The 16,203-nt window shown below is 54.2% G+C and overlaps 1 protein-coding gene across 6 annotated transcripts in view; it reads left to right on the top strand.

Moving 5' to 3' along the window:
* LOC142759001 (dystrobrevin beta-like) overlaps positions 1 to 16,203 on the top strand; it is a 180,954-nt gene that overhangs the window by 22,061 nt on the left and 142,690 nt on the right. For 4 of the 6 annotated variants that reach the window (XR_012883037.1, XR_012883036.1, XR_012883040.1 and 1 more), the window contains exons 2-6: positions 4,814 to 4,881; positions 5,419 to 5,499; positions 10,157 to 10,370; positions 10,592 to 10,677; positions 11,560 to 11,610. Coding sequence is in view for 1 of the 6 variants with exons in the window: in XM_075860782.1 (XP_075716897.1) it covers positions 4,815 to 4,881; positions 5,419 to 5,499; positions 10,157 to 10,370; positions 10,592 to 10,677; positions 11,560 to 11,610 (499 nt within the window). In the remaining 5 variants the exon portion in view is untranslated. The remainder of the gene's footprint in view (positions 1 to 4,813; positions 4,882 to 5,418; positions 5,500 to 10,156; positions 10,371 to 10,591; positions 10,678 to 11,559; positions 11,611 to 16,203) is intronic. The other 2 variants (XR_012883039.1, XR_012883038.1) reach the window with 1 other exon arrangement.

Genomic DNA, 16,203 nt, shown 5'->3' with positions numbered 1-16,203 from the left:
ACCGGTGTAGGGGTAGGTTGCTTGTTCATTGATGTCACCTGTATAGGGGCAGGTTGCTTGTTCATTGCTGTCACCGGTGTAGGGGTAGGTTGCTTGTTCATTGATGTCACCGGTGTAGGGTTAGGTTGCTTGTTCATTGTCACCGGTAGAGGTGTAGGTTGCTTGTTCATTGATGTCACCGGTATAGGGGTAGGTTGCTTGTTTATTGCTGTCACCGGTGTAGGGGTAGGTTGCTTGTTCATTGTCACCGGTAGAGGTGTAGGTTGCTTGTTCACTGATGTCACCGGTGTAGGGGTAGGTGGCTTGTTCATTGATGTCACCGGTATAGGGGTAGGTTGCTTGTTCATTGATGTCACCGGTGTAGGGGTAGGTTGTGCTCACATTGATGTCACCGGTGTAGGGGTAGGTTGTGCTCACATTGATGTCACCGGTGTAGGGGTAGGTTGTGCTCACATTGATGTCACCGGTGTAGGGGTAGGTTGCTTGTTCATTGATGTCACCGGTGTAGGGGTAGGTTGCTTGTTCATTGATGTCACCGGTGTAGGGGTAGGTTGCTTGTTCATTGATGTCACCGGTGTAGAGGTAGGTTGTGCTCACATTGATGTCACCGGTATAGGGGTAGGTTGCTTGTTCATTGATGTCACCGGTGTAGAGGTAGGTTGTGCTCACATTGATGTCACCGGTGTAGGGGTAGGTTGTGCTCACATTGATGTCACCGGTATAGGGGTAGGTTGCTTGTTCATTGATGTCACCGGTGTAGGGGTAGGTTGTGCTCACATTGATGTCACCGGTGTAGGGGTAGGTTGTGCTCCCATTGATGTCACCGGTGTAGGGGTAGGTTGTGCTCACATTGATGTCACCGGTATAGGGGTAGGTTGCTTGTTTATTGCTGTCACCGGTGTAGGGGTAGGTTGCTTGTTCATTGTCACCGGTAGAGGTGTAGGTTGCTTGTTCACTGATGTCACCGGTGTAGGGGTAGGTGGCTTGTTCATTGATGTCACCGGTATAGGGGTAGGTTGCTTGTTCATTGATGTCACCGGTGTAGGGGTAGGTTGTGCTCACATTGATGTCACCGGTGTAGGGGTAGGTTGTGCTCACATTGATGTCACCGGTGTAGGGGTAGGTTGTGCTCACATTGATGTCACCGGTGTAGGGGTAGGTTGCTTGTTCATTGATGTCACCGGTGTAGGGGTAGGTTGCTTGTTCATTGATGTCACCGGTGTAGGGGTAGGTTGCTTGTTCATTGATGTCACCGGTGTAGAGGTAGGTTGTGCTCACATTGATGTCACCGGTATAGGGGTAGGTTGCTTGTTCATTGATGTCACCGGTGTAGAGGTAGGTTGTGCTCACATTGATGTCACCGGTGTAGGGGTAGGTTGTGCTCACATTGATGTCACCGGTATAGGGGTAGGTTGCTTGTTCATTGATGTCACCGGTATAGGGGTAGGTTGCTTGTTCATTGATGTCACCGGTGTAGGGGTAGGTTGTGCTCACATTGATGTCACCGGTGTAGGGGTAGGTTGTGCTCACATTGATGTCACCGGTGTAGGGGTAGGTTGTGCTCACATTGATGTCACCGGTGTAGGGGTAGGTTGCTTGTTCATTGATGTCACCAGTGTAGGAGTAGGTTGTGCTCACATTGATGTCACCGGGGTAGGGGTAGGTTGTGCTCACATTGATGTCACCGGTGTAGGGGTCAGTGGCTTTCCCGTTCACAGGATGTTTATCCTGCCAGGAGTCGGCGTTTAGTGTATGATGACTTGTGTGCAGGTTGATAAATACTCGTACTCGGTACACAGGGAGTCTGCAGATAATGAAGAGTTCTGGATCTCGCTCGCAGCTACTAATTATATGAAGGTTATACGACAAGGTGAAGAGAATAAAGGGGGATGAGCGGGGGCAGGTGTACTCATCATCAGTATTCCACCCGCATCCTGTGATGTCGCCCTCCGCTGCCTGGTCCTGTAATGTACAGATAAAGCTGCGGGGTGATAATCGCTGCGTGTCATACGATTGTTTTCTGACCAATCCCAATGAGTGATCTGCACATCAACAGATCCAATCCAGAGCCACAGTAAAGTCCTATAATCCGGTATTCAGTAGAAGGACAGAGAACATCTGGACTCTCACAAGACCCGAAGACTTCATGTAACCGCACACATCTCCCTGTGACGCCTGATAATACAGAATACTCGATATTCCGGCACCTGTCACGTCCTGATGACAGAATTGTACTACAGTATAGAGCGCGTTCTGGTGAATTAACCCTTTTATGATAGGCCATTAATATCTGATCGGTGGGGGTCTGACTCCCAGCACCCTCGCCGATCAGCTGCATGAAGGGGCCGTGGTGTTCAGCGCTGCTTCCCCTTCATTACAGTATTACAGTATTCACTTCAATGGGGGAGGCTGTAATACTGTGAACTGCTGCTACAAGTGTGTCGGTGATTCAGAATACAAGCAGCCACGGCCCCTTCATGCAGCTGATTAAAGTGTACCAGATGATGTCGGGGGTGGGGGTATCACAGTTTAGCGGGTGATGTAAGCGGTGGGGGTATCGCTGTTTAGCGGGTGACGTCGGGGGTGGAGGTATCGCTGTTTAGCGGGTGATGGGGGTTGGGGTATCGCAGTTTAGCGGATTATGTAGAGGGTGGGGGTATCGCAGTTTAGCGGGTGATGTCGGGGGTATCTCCATGTGCCTGCACGTAGACTTTTTCCTGTATTGAGGGTTCAGTGTTTGCCACTCCTGCGCAGTGTACTTCCAGGTTGTCTTTGTGGTGTCGGTTTGGGGTGATTCCCCTCGTTGTGTACGGGTTATGTACAGGTGTAGGGTACGGGTTATGTACAGGTATAGGGTACGGGTTATGCACAGGTATAGGGTACGGGTTATGTACGGGTTATTCACAGGTATAGGGTACGGGTTATGTACGGGTTATATACAGGTATAGGGTACGGGTTATGTACAGGTGTAGGGTACGGGTTATGTACAGGTATAAGGTACGGGTTATTCACAGGTATAGGGTACGGGTTATGTACGGGTTATATACAGGTATAGGGTACGGGTTATGTACAGGTGTAGGGTACGGGTTATGCGCAGGTGTAGGGTACGGGTTATATACAGGTATAGGGTACGGGTTATGTACAGGTGTAGGGTACTGGTTATGCGCAGGTGTAGGGTACGGGTTATATACAGGTATAGGGTACGGGTTATGTACAGGTATAGGGTACTGGTTATGCGCAGGTGTAGGGTACGGGTTATATACAGGTATAGGGTACGGGTTATATACAGGTATAGGGTACGGGTTATGTACAGGTGTAGGGTACGGGTTATGCGCGGGTGTAGGGTACGGGTTATGCACAGGTGTAGGGTACGGGTTATGTACAGGTATAGGGTACGGGTTATGTACAGGTATAGGGTACGGGTTATGTACAGGTGTAGGGTACGGGTTATGCACAGGTATAGGGTACGGGTCATGCGCAGGTGTAGGGTACGGGTTATGCACGGGTGTAGGGTATGGGTTATGTGCAGGTGTAGAGTACGGGTTATTCACAGGTATAGGGTACGGGTTATGTACAGGTGTAGGGTACGGGTTATATACAGGTATAGGGTACGGGTTATGCACGGGTGTAGGGTACGGGTTATGCACGGGTGTAGGGTACGGGTTATGTACGGGTGTAGGGTACGGGTTATGCACAGGTGTAGGGTACGGGTTATGTACAGGTGTAGGGTACGGGTTATGCGCAGGTGTAGGGTACGGGTTATGTACAGGTGTAGGGTACGGGTTATATACAGGTATAGGGTACGGGTTATGCACAGGTGTAGGGTACGGGTTATGTACAGGTGTAGGGTACGGGTTATGTGCAGGTGTAGGGTACGGGTTATGCGCAGGTGTAGGGTACGGGTTATGTACAGGTGTAGGGTACGGGTTATGCGCAGGTGTAGGGTACGGGTTATGCGCAGGTGTAGGGTACGGGTTATGTACAGGTATAGGGTACGGGTTATGCGCAGGTGTAGGGTACGGGTTATTCGCAGGTGTAGGGTACGGGTTATGCGCAGGTGTAGGGTACGGGTTATGCGCAGGTGTAGGGTACGGGTTATGCACAGGTGTAGGGTACGGGTTATGTACAGGTGTAGAGTACGGGTTATGCGCAGGTGTAGGGTACGGGTTATGCGCAGGTGTAGGGTACGGGTTATGTACAGGTGTAGGGTACGGGTTATGTACAGGTGTAGAGTACGGGTTATGCGCAGGTGTAGGGTACGGGTTATGTACAGGTGTAGGGTACGGGTTATGTACAGGTGTAGAGTACGGGTTATGTACAGGTGTAGGGTACGGGTTATGTACAGGTGTAGGGTACGGGTTATGTACAGGTGTAGGGTACGGGTTATGTACAGGTATAGGGTACGGGTTATGTACAGGTGTAGGGTACGGGTTATGTACAGGTGTAGGGTACGGGTTATGTACAGGTGTAGGGTACGGGTTATGCACAGGTGTAGAGTACGGGTTATGCACAGGTGTAGAGTACGGGTTATGCACAGGTGTAGAGTACGGGTTATGCACAGGTGTAGAGTACGGGTTATGCACAGGTATAGGGTACGGGTCATGCACGGGTATAGGGTATGAGTACACCAGCACGTTTATCATGGCGCGTGCAGCACCTCGTTGTAATACAGGTAAGAAGGTGACCTCTATAGCTCCTCCTGGCACCAGTAGGAATGCTCCACAGCCCGGCAGCGCCCCCTGTCGTGTATAATGTGGGTGGATGTGTAATTGCTGTGCCGCGGTCTGACGCGTGACTCTGATTATCTCCACAGGATGATTGAAGAGGGCGGCAGACGCAGGAGGTCGATGGCTGAGAAGCGCCAGCTCTTCATGGAGATGAGTAAGATTCAGCGCAGCGCTGGGAGATGAACTCACCCCGTCCCATCCAACAGACTGCTCTGCAGGGGCGGTCTATAATATCGCAGAATCCTCATCTGAACCGCGCACCTGCCTCGAGGGAGGGGGGCTCCGGGTTGGAGGGGGGTCCGGGTTGGAGGGGGGTGCTCCGGGGGAGGGGGCTCCTAGTTGGAGGGGGGTGCTCCGGGGGAGGGGGCTCCGGGTTGGAGGGGGGTGCTCCGGGGGAGGGGGCTCCGGGTTGGAGGGGGGTGCTCCGGGGGAGGGGGCTCCGGGTTGGAGGGGGGTGCTCCGGGGGAGGGGGCTCCGGGTTGGTGGGGGGAGCTTTGGGTTGGTGGGGGGAGCTCCGGGTTGGTGGGGGGAGCTCCGGTGGGGGCTGTAATGGTGGCCATGCTTGTTACCACCAGACTCTCCTAGGAACTGATAGAACTACAACATGTCTGAGCAGCTGATGACGTCATGGGGTCGGCAGAGGGACGTATCTGGGTGTCGCTGACATCTCCGTCCTGTTTTGTATTGTTAGGGGCGCAGAACTTTGACGTGATCCGACTGTCGACCTACCGGACGGCGTGCAAGCTGAGATTTGTTCAGAAGAGATGTAACCGTGAGTGCTATTTACTATTATACACTGTGTTGCAATTCCTCACCATTTTTAGGATCTCTGCTTGCTGTCAGTGAACAAGAACATTCTATTTAGTATTTGTGTCATGATCCTATGACTATTCCTATTTCACCTCTGTCTAATTCCCTTGTCTCGCACTCTCATTCCAGTCTCTCTCTTGTCTTGCAGCCTCGTCTCTCGCAGTCTCATATCCGTCTCTCCCGTGTGTAACGGTCAAATTTAAGTTTCTTCCTTCTGCCACCGTCTCACTCCCGTAAGATGCGGTTTCATTCCCGTCTATCTTGTCACGTAGTCTCATTCTTATCTTGCGGTTTAGTTTCCATATTCTGGTCTCCTTCCCGTCTCTCTCATCACTCATCTCGCAGTCTCATTCCCGTCTTTGTCTCGTCTCGCAGTCTCTCTCTGGTCTCGCGGTCTCATTCCCATCTCTGTCTCATCTCACAGTCTCTCTGGTCTCGCGGTCTCATTCCTGTCTTGTCTCGCAGTCTCTCTCTCATCTCGCGGTCTCATTCCCATCTCTCTCATCTCGCAGTCTTATTCCCGTCTCCCTCTTGTCTCGCAGTCTCTCTTTGGTCTCATTCCCGTCTCTGTCTCGTCTCGCAGTCTCTTTCTAGTCTCGCGGTCTCATTCCCGTCTGTCTCATCTCGTAGTCTCTCTCTGGTCTCGCAGTCTCATTCCCATCTATGGCTCATCTCGCAGTCTCATTCCCGTCTCCCTCTTGTCTCGCAGTCTCTTTCTGGTCTCGCGGTCTCATTCCCGTCTCTGTCTCGTCTCACGGTCTCATTCTAGTCTCTGTCTCGTCTCGCGGTCTCATTCCCATCTCTCTCATCTCGCGGTCTCATTCCCGTCTGTCTCGTCTCGCGGTCTCATTCCTGTCTCTGTCTCGTCTCACGGTCTCATTCCCGTCTCTGTCTCGTCTCGCAGTCTCTCTCTGGTCTTGCGGTCTCATTCCCCTCTCACAGTCTCTCTGGTCTCGCAGTCTCTCTCTGGTCTCACAGTCTCATTCTAGTCTCTGTCTCGTCTCGCGGTCTCATTCCCATCTCTCTCATCTCGCGGTCTCATTCCCGTCTGTCTCGTCTCGCGGTCTCATTCCTGTCTCTGTCTCATCTCGCAGTCTCTCTCTGGTCTCGCAGTCTCATTCCCGTCTCCCTCTCATCTTACAGTCTCTCTCGTCTCGCGGTCTCATTCCCGTCTCGCGGTCTCATTCCAGTCTCCCTCTCGTCTCGCGGTCTCATTCTCGTCTCTGTCTCGTCTCGCGGTCTCATTCCTGTCTGTCTCGTCTCACGGTCTCATTCCCGTCTCTGTCTCGTCTCGCAGTCTCTCTCTGGTCTTGCGGTCTCATTCCCCTCTCACAGTCTCTCTGGTCTCGCAGTCTCTCTCTGGTCTCACAGTCTCATTCTCGTCTCTGTCTCGTCTCGCGGTCTCATTCCCATCTCTCTCATCTCGCGGTCTCATTCCCATCTCTCTCATCTCGCGGTCTCATTCCCGTCTGTCTCGTGGTCTCATTCCCGTCTGTCTCGTCTCACGGTCTCATTCCCGTCTCTGTCTCGTCTCGCAGTCTCTCTCTGGTCTTGCGGTCTCATTCCCCTCTCACAGTCTCTCTGGTCTCGCAGTCTCTCTCTGGTCTCACAGTCTCATTCTCGTCTCTGTCTCGTCTCGCGGTCTCATTCCCATCTCTCTCATCTCGCGGTCTCATTCCCATCTCTCTCATCTCGCGGTCTCATTCCCGTCTGTCTCGTCTCGCGGTCTCATTCCTGTCTCTGTCTCGTCTCACGGTCTCATTCCCGTCTCTGTCTCGTCTCGCAGTCTCTCTCTGGTCTTGCGGTCTCATTCCCCTCTCACAGTCTCTCTGGTCTCGCAGTCTCTCTCTGGTCTCACAGTCTCATTCTAGTCTCTGTCTCGTCTCGCGGTCTCATTCCCATCTCTCTCATCTCGCGGTCTCATTCCCGTCTGTCTCGTCTCGCGGTCTCATTCCTGTCTCTGTCTCATCTCGCAGTCTCTCTCTGGTCTCGCAGTCTCATTCCCGTCTCCCTCTCATCTTACAGTCTCTCTCTCTCTCTCGTCTCGCGGTCTCATTCCCGTCTCGCGGTCTCATTCCAGTCTCCCTCTCGTCTCGCGGTCTCATTCTCGTCTCTGTCTCGTCTCGCGGTCTCATTCCCGTCTGTCTCGTCTCACGGTCTCATTCCCGTCTCTGTCTCGTCTCGCAGTCTCTCTCTGGTCTTGCGGTCTCATTCCCCTCTCACAGTCTCTCTGGTCTCGCAGTCTCTCTCTGGTCTCACAGTCTCATTCTCGTCTCTGTCTCGTCTCGCGGTCTCATTCCCATCTCTCTCATCTCGCGGTCTCATTCCCATCTCTCTCATCTCGCGGTCTCATTCCCGTCTGTCTCGTCTCGCGGTCTCATTCCCGTCTGTCTCGTCTCACGGTCTCATTCCCGTCTCTGTCTCGTCTCGCAGTCTCTCTCTGGTCTTGCGGTCTCATTCCCCTCTCACAGTCTCTCTGGTCTCGCAGTCTCTCTCTGGTCTCACAGTCTCATTCTCGTCTCTGTCTCGTCTCGCGGTCTCATTCCCATCTCTCTCATCTCGCGGTCTCATTCCCATCTCTCTCATCTCGCGGTCTCATTCCCGTCTGTCTCGTCTCGCGGTCTCATTCCTGTCTCTGTCTCGTCTCACGGTCTCATTCCCGTCTCTGTCTCGTCTCGCAGTCTCTCTCTGGTCTTGCGGTCTCATTCCCCTCTCACAGTCTCTCTGGTCTCGCAGTCTCTCTCTGGTCTCGCAGTCTCATTCTCGTCTCTGTCTCGTCTCGCGGTCTCATTCCCATCTCTCTCATCTCGCGGTCTCATTCCCGTCTGTCTCGTCTCACGGTCTCATTCCCGTCTCTGTCTCGTCTCGCAGTCTCTCTCTGGTCTTGCGGGCTCATTCCCCTCTCACAGTCACTCTGGTCTCGCAGTCTCATTCTCGTCTCTGTCTCGTCTCGCGGTCTCATTCCCATCTCTCTCATCTCGCGGTCTCATTCCCGTCTGTCTCGTCTCGCGGTCTCATTCCTGTCTCTGTCTCGTCTCGCAGTCTCTCTGGTCTCGCAGTCTCATTCCCGTCTCCCTCTCATCTTACAGTCTCTCTCTCTCGTCTCGCGGTCTCATTCCCGTCTCGCGGTCTCATTCCAGTCTCCCTCTCGTCTCGCGGTCTCATTCTCGTCTCTGTCTCGTCTCGCAGTCTCATTCCTGTCTCTGTCTCGTCTTGCAGTCTCTCTGGTCTCGCAGTCTCATTCCCGTCTCCCTCTCATCTTACAGTCTCTCTCGTCTCGCGGTCTCATTCCCGTCTCGCGGTCTCATTCCCGGCTCCCTCTCGTCTCGCGGCCTCATTCCCGGCTCCCTCTCGTCTCGCGGTCTCATTCCCGTCTCCCTCTCGTCTCGCGGTCTCATTCCCGTCTCCCTCTCGTCTCGCGGTCTCATTCCCGTTTCCCTCTCGTCTCGCGGTCTCATTCCCGTCTCCCTCTCGTCTCGCGGTCTCATTCCCGTCTCCCTTTGGTCTCGCGGTCTCATTCCCGTCTCCCTCTCGTCTCGCGGTCTCATTCCCGTCTCCCTCTCGTCTCGCGGTCTCATTACCGTCTCCCTCTCGTCTCGCGGTCTCATTCCCGTCTCCCTCTCGTCTCGCTGTCTCATTCCCGTCTCCCTCTCGTCTCGCGGTCTCATTCCTGTCTCCCTCTCGTCTCGCGGTCTCATTCCCGTCTCCCTCTCGTCTCGCGGTTTCATTCCCGTCTCCCTCTCGTCTCGCGGTCTCATTCCTGTCTCCCGTCTCCCTCTCGTCTCGCGGTCTCATTCCCGTCTCCCTCTCGTCTCGCGGTCTCATTCCCGTCTCCCTCTCGTCTCGCGGTCTCATTCCCGCCTCCCTCTCGTCTCATTCCCGCCTCCCTCTCGTCTCATTCCCGTCTCCCTCTCGTCTCGCGGTCTCATTCCCGTCTCCCTCTCGTCTCGCTGTCTCAATCCCGTCTCCCTCTCGTCTCGCGGTCTCATTCCTGTCTCCCTCTCGTCTCGCGGTCTCATTCCCGTCTCCCTCTCGTCTCGCGGTTTCATTCCCGTCTCCCTCTCGTCTCGCGGTCTCATTCCTGTCTCCCGTCTCCCTCTCGTCTCGCGGTCTCATTCCCGTCTCCCTCTCGTCTCGCGGTCTCATTCCCGTCTCCCTCTCGTCTCGCGGTTTCATTCCCGTCTCCCTCTCGTCTCGCGGTTTCATTTCCGTCTCCCTCTCGTCTCGCGGTCTCATTCCCGTCTCCCTCTCGTCTCGCTGTCTCATTCCCGTCTCCCTCTCGTCTCGCTGTCTCATTCCCGTCTCCCTCTCGTCTCGCGGTCTCATTCCTGTCTCCCTCTCGTCTCGCGGTCTCATTCCCGTCTCCCTCTCGTCTCGCGGTTTCATTCCCGTCTCCCTCTCGTCTCGCGGTCTCATTCCTGTCTCCCGTCTCCCTCTCGTCTCGCGGTCTCATTCCCGTCTCCCTCTCGTCTCGCGGTCTCATTCCCGCCTCCCTCTCGTCTCATTCCCGCCTCCCTCTCGTCTCATTCCCGCCTCCCTCTCGTCTCGTGGTTTCATTCCCGTCTCGCGGTCTCATTCCCGTCTCGCAGTCTCATTCCCGTCTCTATCTCGTCTCGCAGTGCACCTGGTTGACATCTGGAACATGATTGAGGCGTTCCGGGATAACGGACTGAACACGCTGGATCACAACACGGAGATTAACGTGTCGCGGCTGGAAACCATCATCTCCTCCATCTACTTCCAGCTGAACAAGCGGCTCCCGTCCACCCACCAGATCAGCGTGGACCAGTCCATCAGCCTCCTGCTCAACTTCATGATCGCTGCGTACGACAGGTGAGTCCCCGCCTCCTGGACACGAGGGGCAGAGCTACTGAGCTGGAATCACATTATAGTCCTGAACGTCCAATAATCCGGCATCACACGGTCCATAGACGCTGGACTATCCGGAGCTTCCTGTCCCACCGTTGCGTTCTCATTCTCTGTGATGTCATTCTGCGCAGTCGTGTGATAGCGTCCGACGTTCGCTCTTGTGACGTTGTTCTCCTCTGTTGCAGTGAAGGACACGGGAAGCTCACGGTGTTCTCGGTGAAGGCGATCCTGGCGACCATGTGCGGCGGCAAGATCCTGGACAAGTTAAGATGTAAGTGTGTGAGAACGGCACGGGTGGAGGAGGGAGGAGTCAGTGGTGTCAGATCACACAGGTGCCCTCTAGTGGCAGACTTGGGTATGAACACAAAGCTCACTATGTATACGGCAGCGGCGCAGAAGTCCTGACCGGCCACCGCTGTATTCTTCGCGGTCCACCCTGAATCACCGCTCCACTGTCCTGAGCTACGTCTAGTTATATACTCCAGTCATAGCTAAAGCTGCAGTCACCATGCATTATAGCACAGTATGTTGTATACACACAGTGAGAATGATGTGAGGTCCCTCAGCCTGATATATACAGGACACTAGCAAAACTGTGAGTGCAGCTCTGGCTGTGACTGCAGGAGAATACATGGTGTAATTGCAGCACTATGAGTGCAGCTCTGGCTGTGACTGCAGTAGAATACATGATGTCATTGTAGCACTATGAGTGCCGCTCTGGCTGCGACTGCAGTAGATTACATGATGTAATTGTAGCACTATGAGTGCAGCTCTGGCTGTGACTGCAGTAGAATACATGATGTAATTGTAGCACTATGAGTGCAGCTCTGGCTGTGACTGCAGTAGAATACATGGTGTAATTGTAGCACTATGAGTGCAGCTCTGGCTGTGACTTCAGTAGAATCCATGATGTAACACAAGATCAGTACATAATAAGTAATAATAACTTATATTCCCCTGTGCAATGACCCGGTCCGGGATGTTCGGCTGCTGTGCTGTTGGACTACAACTCCAAGCATATCCTGGCAGCCACAGTCCCTGTTCACATTGCCTCTACTCGTGATAGCAGCCTGACAGCACTTGCTGACACTTGTAGTTCCACGTCTCTGTTCCGTGTTGCCGACCCCTGACGTGGTATTTTATTTCCCATTAGACTCCAGAGCGTTGTCAGGCGCCCCCTGCTGGACACAGCGCGGTCAGGTTGGTGCGTAGCGTTGGTAATAACCCGTCACTAACATCACTCCGCCGCCCGCACATAACTCTCTTCGTCTTCCTCATCACCGCTCCTTAACAACGTAACCCGTGTAGCGATCCGGCCTGTGCGGGGGAGGGGAGCGCCAATGTCAGTGCCACCTCACCACATCCTCCGTCCCGGGGAGTAAGAGACCACCGAACCCTAATAATGTAACATTCCGATAATCCGGCATCCCCAGCGCTGCCGGATTGTCAGTTATTCTCAGATACATACACATAGTCCGGTGGCGGTGCTGGCGTTGACGTCCGGGACGGTGATTGTGGTGGGGACGTCATTGGCTGTGTCCCTCCCCCCTTTACATGGGCCGGACTAAGGGGTTAATACCCATTAATGATGTATAGCACTACTTAGGTCTCTTCTTAGAATTTCCGGACCATGTCGTGCCAGACTAACAGAATTTTACTATAACAACCACCTATTAGCGGCGTGTCTAGATTACAGCTCTGTGTGACTTGCGGCTGGCGCGGTCCTAGTCGCTCTTGTATACGGCGCAGGGTCAGTCGTCTTGTATTGATCGGGTTGTGTCCTCGGTGTAGTGCCGCACCCAGGGGCGCTGGTGGTAATGCCAGGGTAGCGCAATGACTCCCTCTATAGGTGGGTTGTGGCACTATGAGGTTTTCGTGCCATTTGAGTCGCGCACGTTTTTAGAGAACAGCGAATGTCCAGCCGCAATCGTAAGAAGCAAAGAAAAAAAACTGCAATCGGCTAGATAATCCGTGCGAGGCTCCTAATGGTCTGGAAATCCTGATTTTGCTCTGATAATCCGGCACTTGGTGGCCCCATGGAGGCTCCAAAAGATCACGATGACGTCCCGGACCAGGATGTGCGTTAATGTTCGTGGCAGCGTTTGTGCCGAGGATTTTGGTGTGATCCTCAGGAGATGACGGGGATCGGGTAAGTATATGTATGTATGTATGTGTGTATAAATGTCCTATGGTTTGTAATATCTAATAGTCCAGCATGATGGCAGTACTGGGGATGCTGGATTATTGGAATTGTAAACATCCCTAGAAGATTCGTTTGGGAAGACCCCCCCCCCCCCCCTCCCCATCCAGAATGAATATTTCTGTAACCGCTTTTTCCCACTATTAAAGTCTATGGAAGCTGCCCCTCTGTAATCACACCATCCCCTAATCCATCCCCTAATCCGACCAAAAACCACTTTTTTTGAGAAAATTTTTCAGTCGTAACCCCTTTCAAAAGACCTTAAATTGGACACGTGTGCTGTAAATAGCCCGCAGGATTGCTGAGCAAGGGAGCCTGTAAAGAATACGAGGGGGAGCCCTAATGGAGATCAAGAATGAAAGGGGGAGCCATGCCGGGGACTAGAAATGAGGGGGAGCCATGCCGGGGACCGGGAATGAGAAGGGGAGCCATACTGAGGACTAGGAATGAGAGGGGGAGCCATGTTGGGGACCAGGAATGAGGGGGAGCCATGCCGGGGACCAGGAATGAGAGGGGGAGCCATGCCGAGGACCAGGAATGAGAGGGGGAGCCATGCCGGGGACCAGGAATGAAAAGGGGAGCGAATTGCTGAGCAAGGGAGCCCGTAAACGTCCACTGTGGTATCAAGGTAAGCAGTGAGGGGTGATAGAAAGAGCGGAGAATGACTATGGTCTAAGAATGAGGGCAGCCATGCTGCTGTTCTGTACTGTATAAGAATAAGAGGGGGAGCCCTAATTGGGATCAAGAATGAGAGGGGGAGCCATGCTGGGGACTAGGAATGAGAAGAGGAGCCATGCTGGGGACTAGGAATGAAAAGGGGAGCCATGCTGGGGACTAGGAATGAGAAGGTAGGCCATGCCGGGGACCAGGAATGAGAGAGAGAGAGCCATGCCGGGGACTAGAAATGAGGGGGAGCCATGCCGGGGACCGGGAATGAGAAGGGGAGCCATACTGAGGACTAGGAATGAGAGGGGGAGCCATGTTGGGGACCAGGAATGAGAGGGGGAGCCATGCCGGGGACCAGGAATGAGAGGGGGAGCCATGCCGGGGACCAGGAATGAGAGGGGGAGCCATGCCGGGGACCAGGAATGAGAGGGGGAGCCATGCCGGAGACCAGGAATGAGAGGGGGAGCCATGCCGGGGACCAGGAATGAGAGGGGGAGCCATGCCGGGGACCAGGAATGAGAGGGGGAGCCATGCCGGGGACCAGGAATGAGAGGGGGAGCCATGCCGGGGACCAGGAATGAGAGGGGGAGCCATGCCGGGGACCAGGAATGAGAGGGGGAGCCATGCCGGGGACCAGGAATGAGAGGGGGAGCCATGCCGGGGACCAGGAATGAGAGGGGGAGCCATGCCGGGGACCAGGAATGAGAGGGGGAGCCATGCCGGGGACCAGGAATGAGAGGGGGAGCCATGCCGGGGACCAGGAATGAGAGGGGGAGCCATGCCGGGGACCAGGAATGAGAGGGGGAGCCATGCCGGGGACCAGGAATGAGAGGGGGAGCCATGCCGGGGACCAGGAATGAGAGGGGGAGCCATGCCGGGGACCAGGAATGAGAGGGGGAGCCATGCCGGGGACCAGGAATGAGAGGGAGCCATGCCGGGGACCAGGAATGAGAGGGGGAGCCATGCCGGGGACCGGGATTGAGAGGGGGAGCCATGCCGGGGACCGGGAATGAGGGGGGGAGCCATGCCGGGGACCGGGAATGAGAGGGGGAGCCATGCCGGGGACCGGGAATGAGAGGGGGAGCCATGCCGGGGACCAGAAATGAGAGGGGGAGCCATGCCGGGGACCGGAAATGAGAGGGGGAGCCATACCGAGGACTAAGAATGAGAGGAGGAGACATGCTGGGGACTAGGAATGAGACGGGGAGTGATGCTGGGGACCAGGAATGAGAGAGAGAGCCATCCCAGGGACTAGGAATGAGAGGGGGAGCCATGCTGAGGACTAGGAATGAGAGGGGGAGCAATGCTGGGGACTAGGAATTAGAGGGGGAGCCAAGCTGGGGACCAGGAATGAGAGGGGGAGCCAAGCTGGGGACTAGGAATGAGAGGTGGAGCCATTCTGGGGACCAGGAATGAGAGGGATATTTATTTGTGAGCTGTATATATTTGCTTGCTGTGTTACACGCTTTACCTGCATTGTGTGTACTTTTTTCTTTGAGACCCCCCCCCCCCCCCATAAATGATTATTTTTCTGTGCAGTTTTGGGTGGTCGGCTCAGAGGTTTCACTATATTCATCATGTCGAGTTCTCCGGTTTCTAATAAATAAAGTTTTACAGACGGCGATTCTCACCCCGAACCTCAGAAGTCCTGGTTACCCATAGCAACCAATCACAGCGCAGCTTTCATTTTTAAGCAGGTAAAGAAGCCGAGCATTGATTGGTTGCTGCGGGTAACAAGGTCCGGCCTTTTGTTAGACCGTTCTTAGAAATGAGGCTCAATGTGGGGTCCAGATCCACAGCGTTAACGCACAATAACCTCCGGTATCCGAGGGAGACGTCCGCGGACAGAGGGGGAGGGGGGAGATTATACTATACGTCTCCTCGCTAAACACCAATCACAGCGCACCGATATATATATATTATATACACACACTGGTAACAACACGAAGACACAGCGCTCCAGGTTAGAAATACGTATACACAAACATTAACCCATTAATGGCTGCCAATACGTGTCTTTACGGGGGTGTCCCGTTCCGGCTAGATGGGTGTCGGGCACCTGCAGTAGCGGGCGGAATCGAAATTCGCATCAAATTCGCATCAAACCCGCCTGTTAAACCCCTGAAATGCTGCTGTCAATAGGGACCGCGGCATTTGGTGGTTTAAATGGGAGGGGGCTCCCCCTCTCACCCCGTTGGCAAACCCCCGATGCGATCGCAGGGTGACGATGGTTTTATGGCAGGCGTGATATGTGGACAGGTGTAATACAGAAGTATCGACTTGTTCACACAATGTTTTAAAGTGGTCCATATGGCCTATTACAGCCCGTGGACGTGCTAGCGGGTGATCCCCCTCCATGACCCGCTCCAGTGAGCCGCTATGCGGGTATCGGCCGTCACCGCGTTACATGTACGGACAATCGTTTGAGCGGCCGCCAATAACCGCTGATCAGCACACGACTTTGTTTTCAGTAGGGGTTGTCATAGTGAGACCGTGTGCGCGGTGATGTCAGAGCAGAGCAGCCAATCACACTGCAGTCCTGACCACATTCAGCTGCTTATACTGTAAACATTGGGGGACTTGACCACTTTCACAAACCGCCATGATCACGCCAATCACCGGATAAATATAAACACGGACATTTTTTTCTACAATTGGACTACAGCCGTCGTAAGCCTCACATGCTGACGTGTCGCTGCTGTCGCCGGCGCTGCGCGCCATGCTGATCGGAGTCGATCTCTGCGAGTGACAGCGGCTCAGACTGTTGTCGCGGTGTTGAATTATTGGGGCGTCCTTATGTTTGGGGCCGCGATGTATAACGGGATGAGACGTGCGCGGCTTGGACATCGATGACCATGAAATCTCCGTGAGGCGGCTCATTCACTCAATTGGACCCACCAAACATTACCCGAAATAATCTGCACCCCGCGT

Source organism: Rhinoderma darwinii, chromosome 4 (assembly GCF_050947455.1).
Source record: "Rhinoderma darwinii isolate aRhiDar2 chromosome 4, aRhiDar2.hap1, whole genome shotgun sequence".
In the NCBI taxonomy this organism is placed as follows: domain Eukaryota; kingdom Metazoa; phylum Chordata; class Amphibia; order Anura; family Rhinodermatidae; genus Rhinoderma; species Rhinoderma darwinii.
This window is presented reverse-complemented; position numbering and strand designations above follow the sequence as displayed.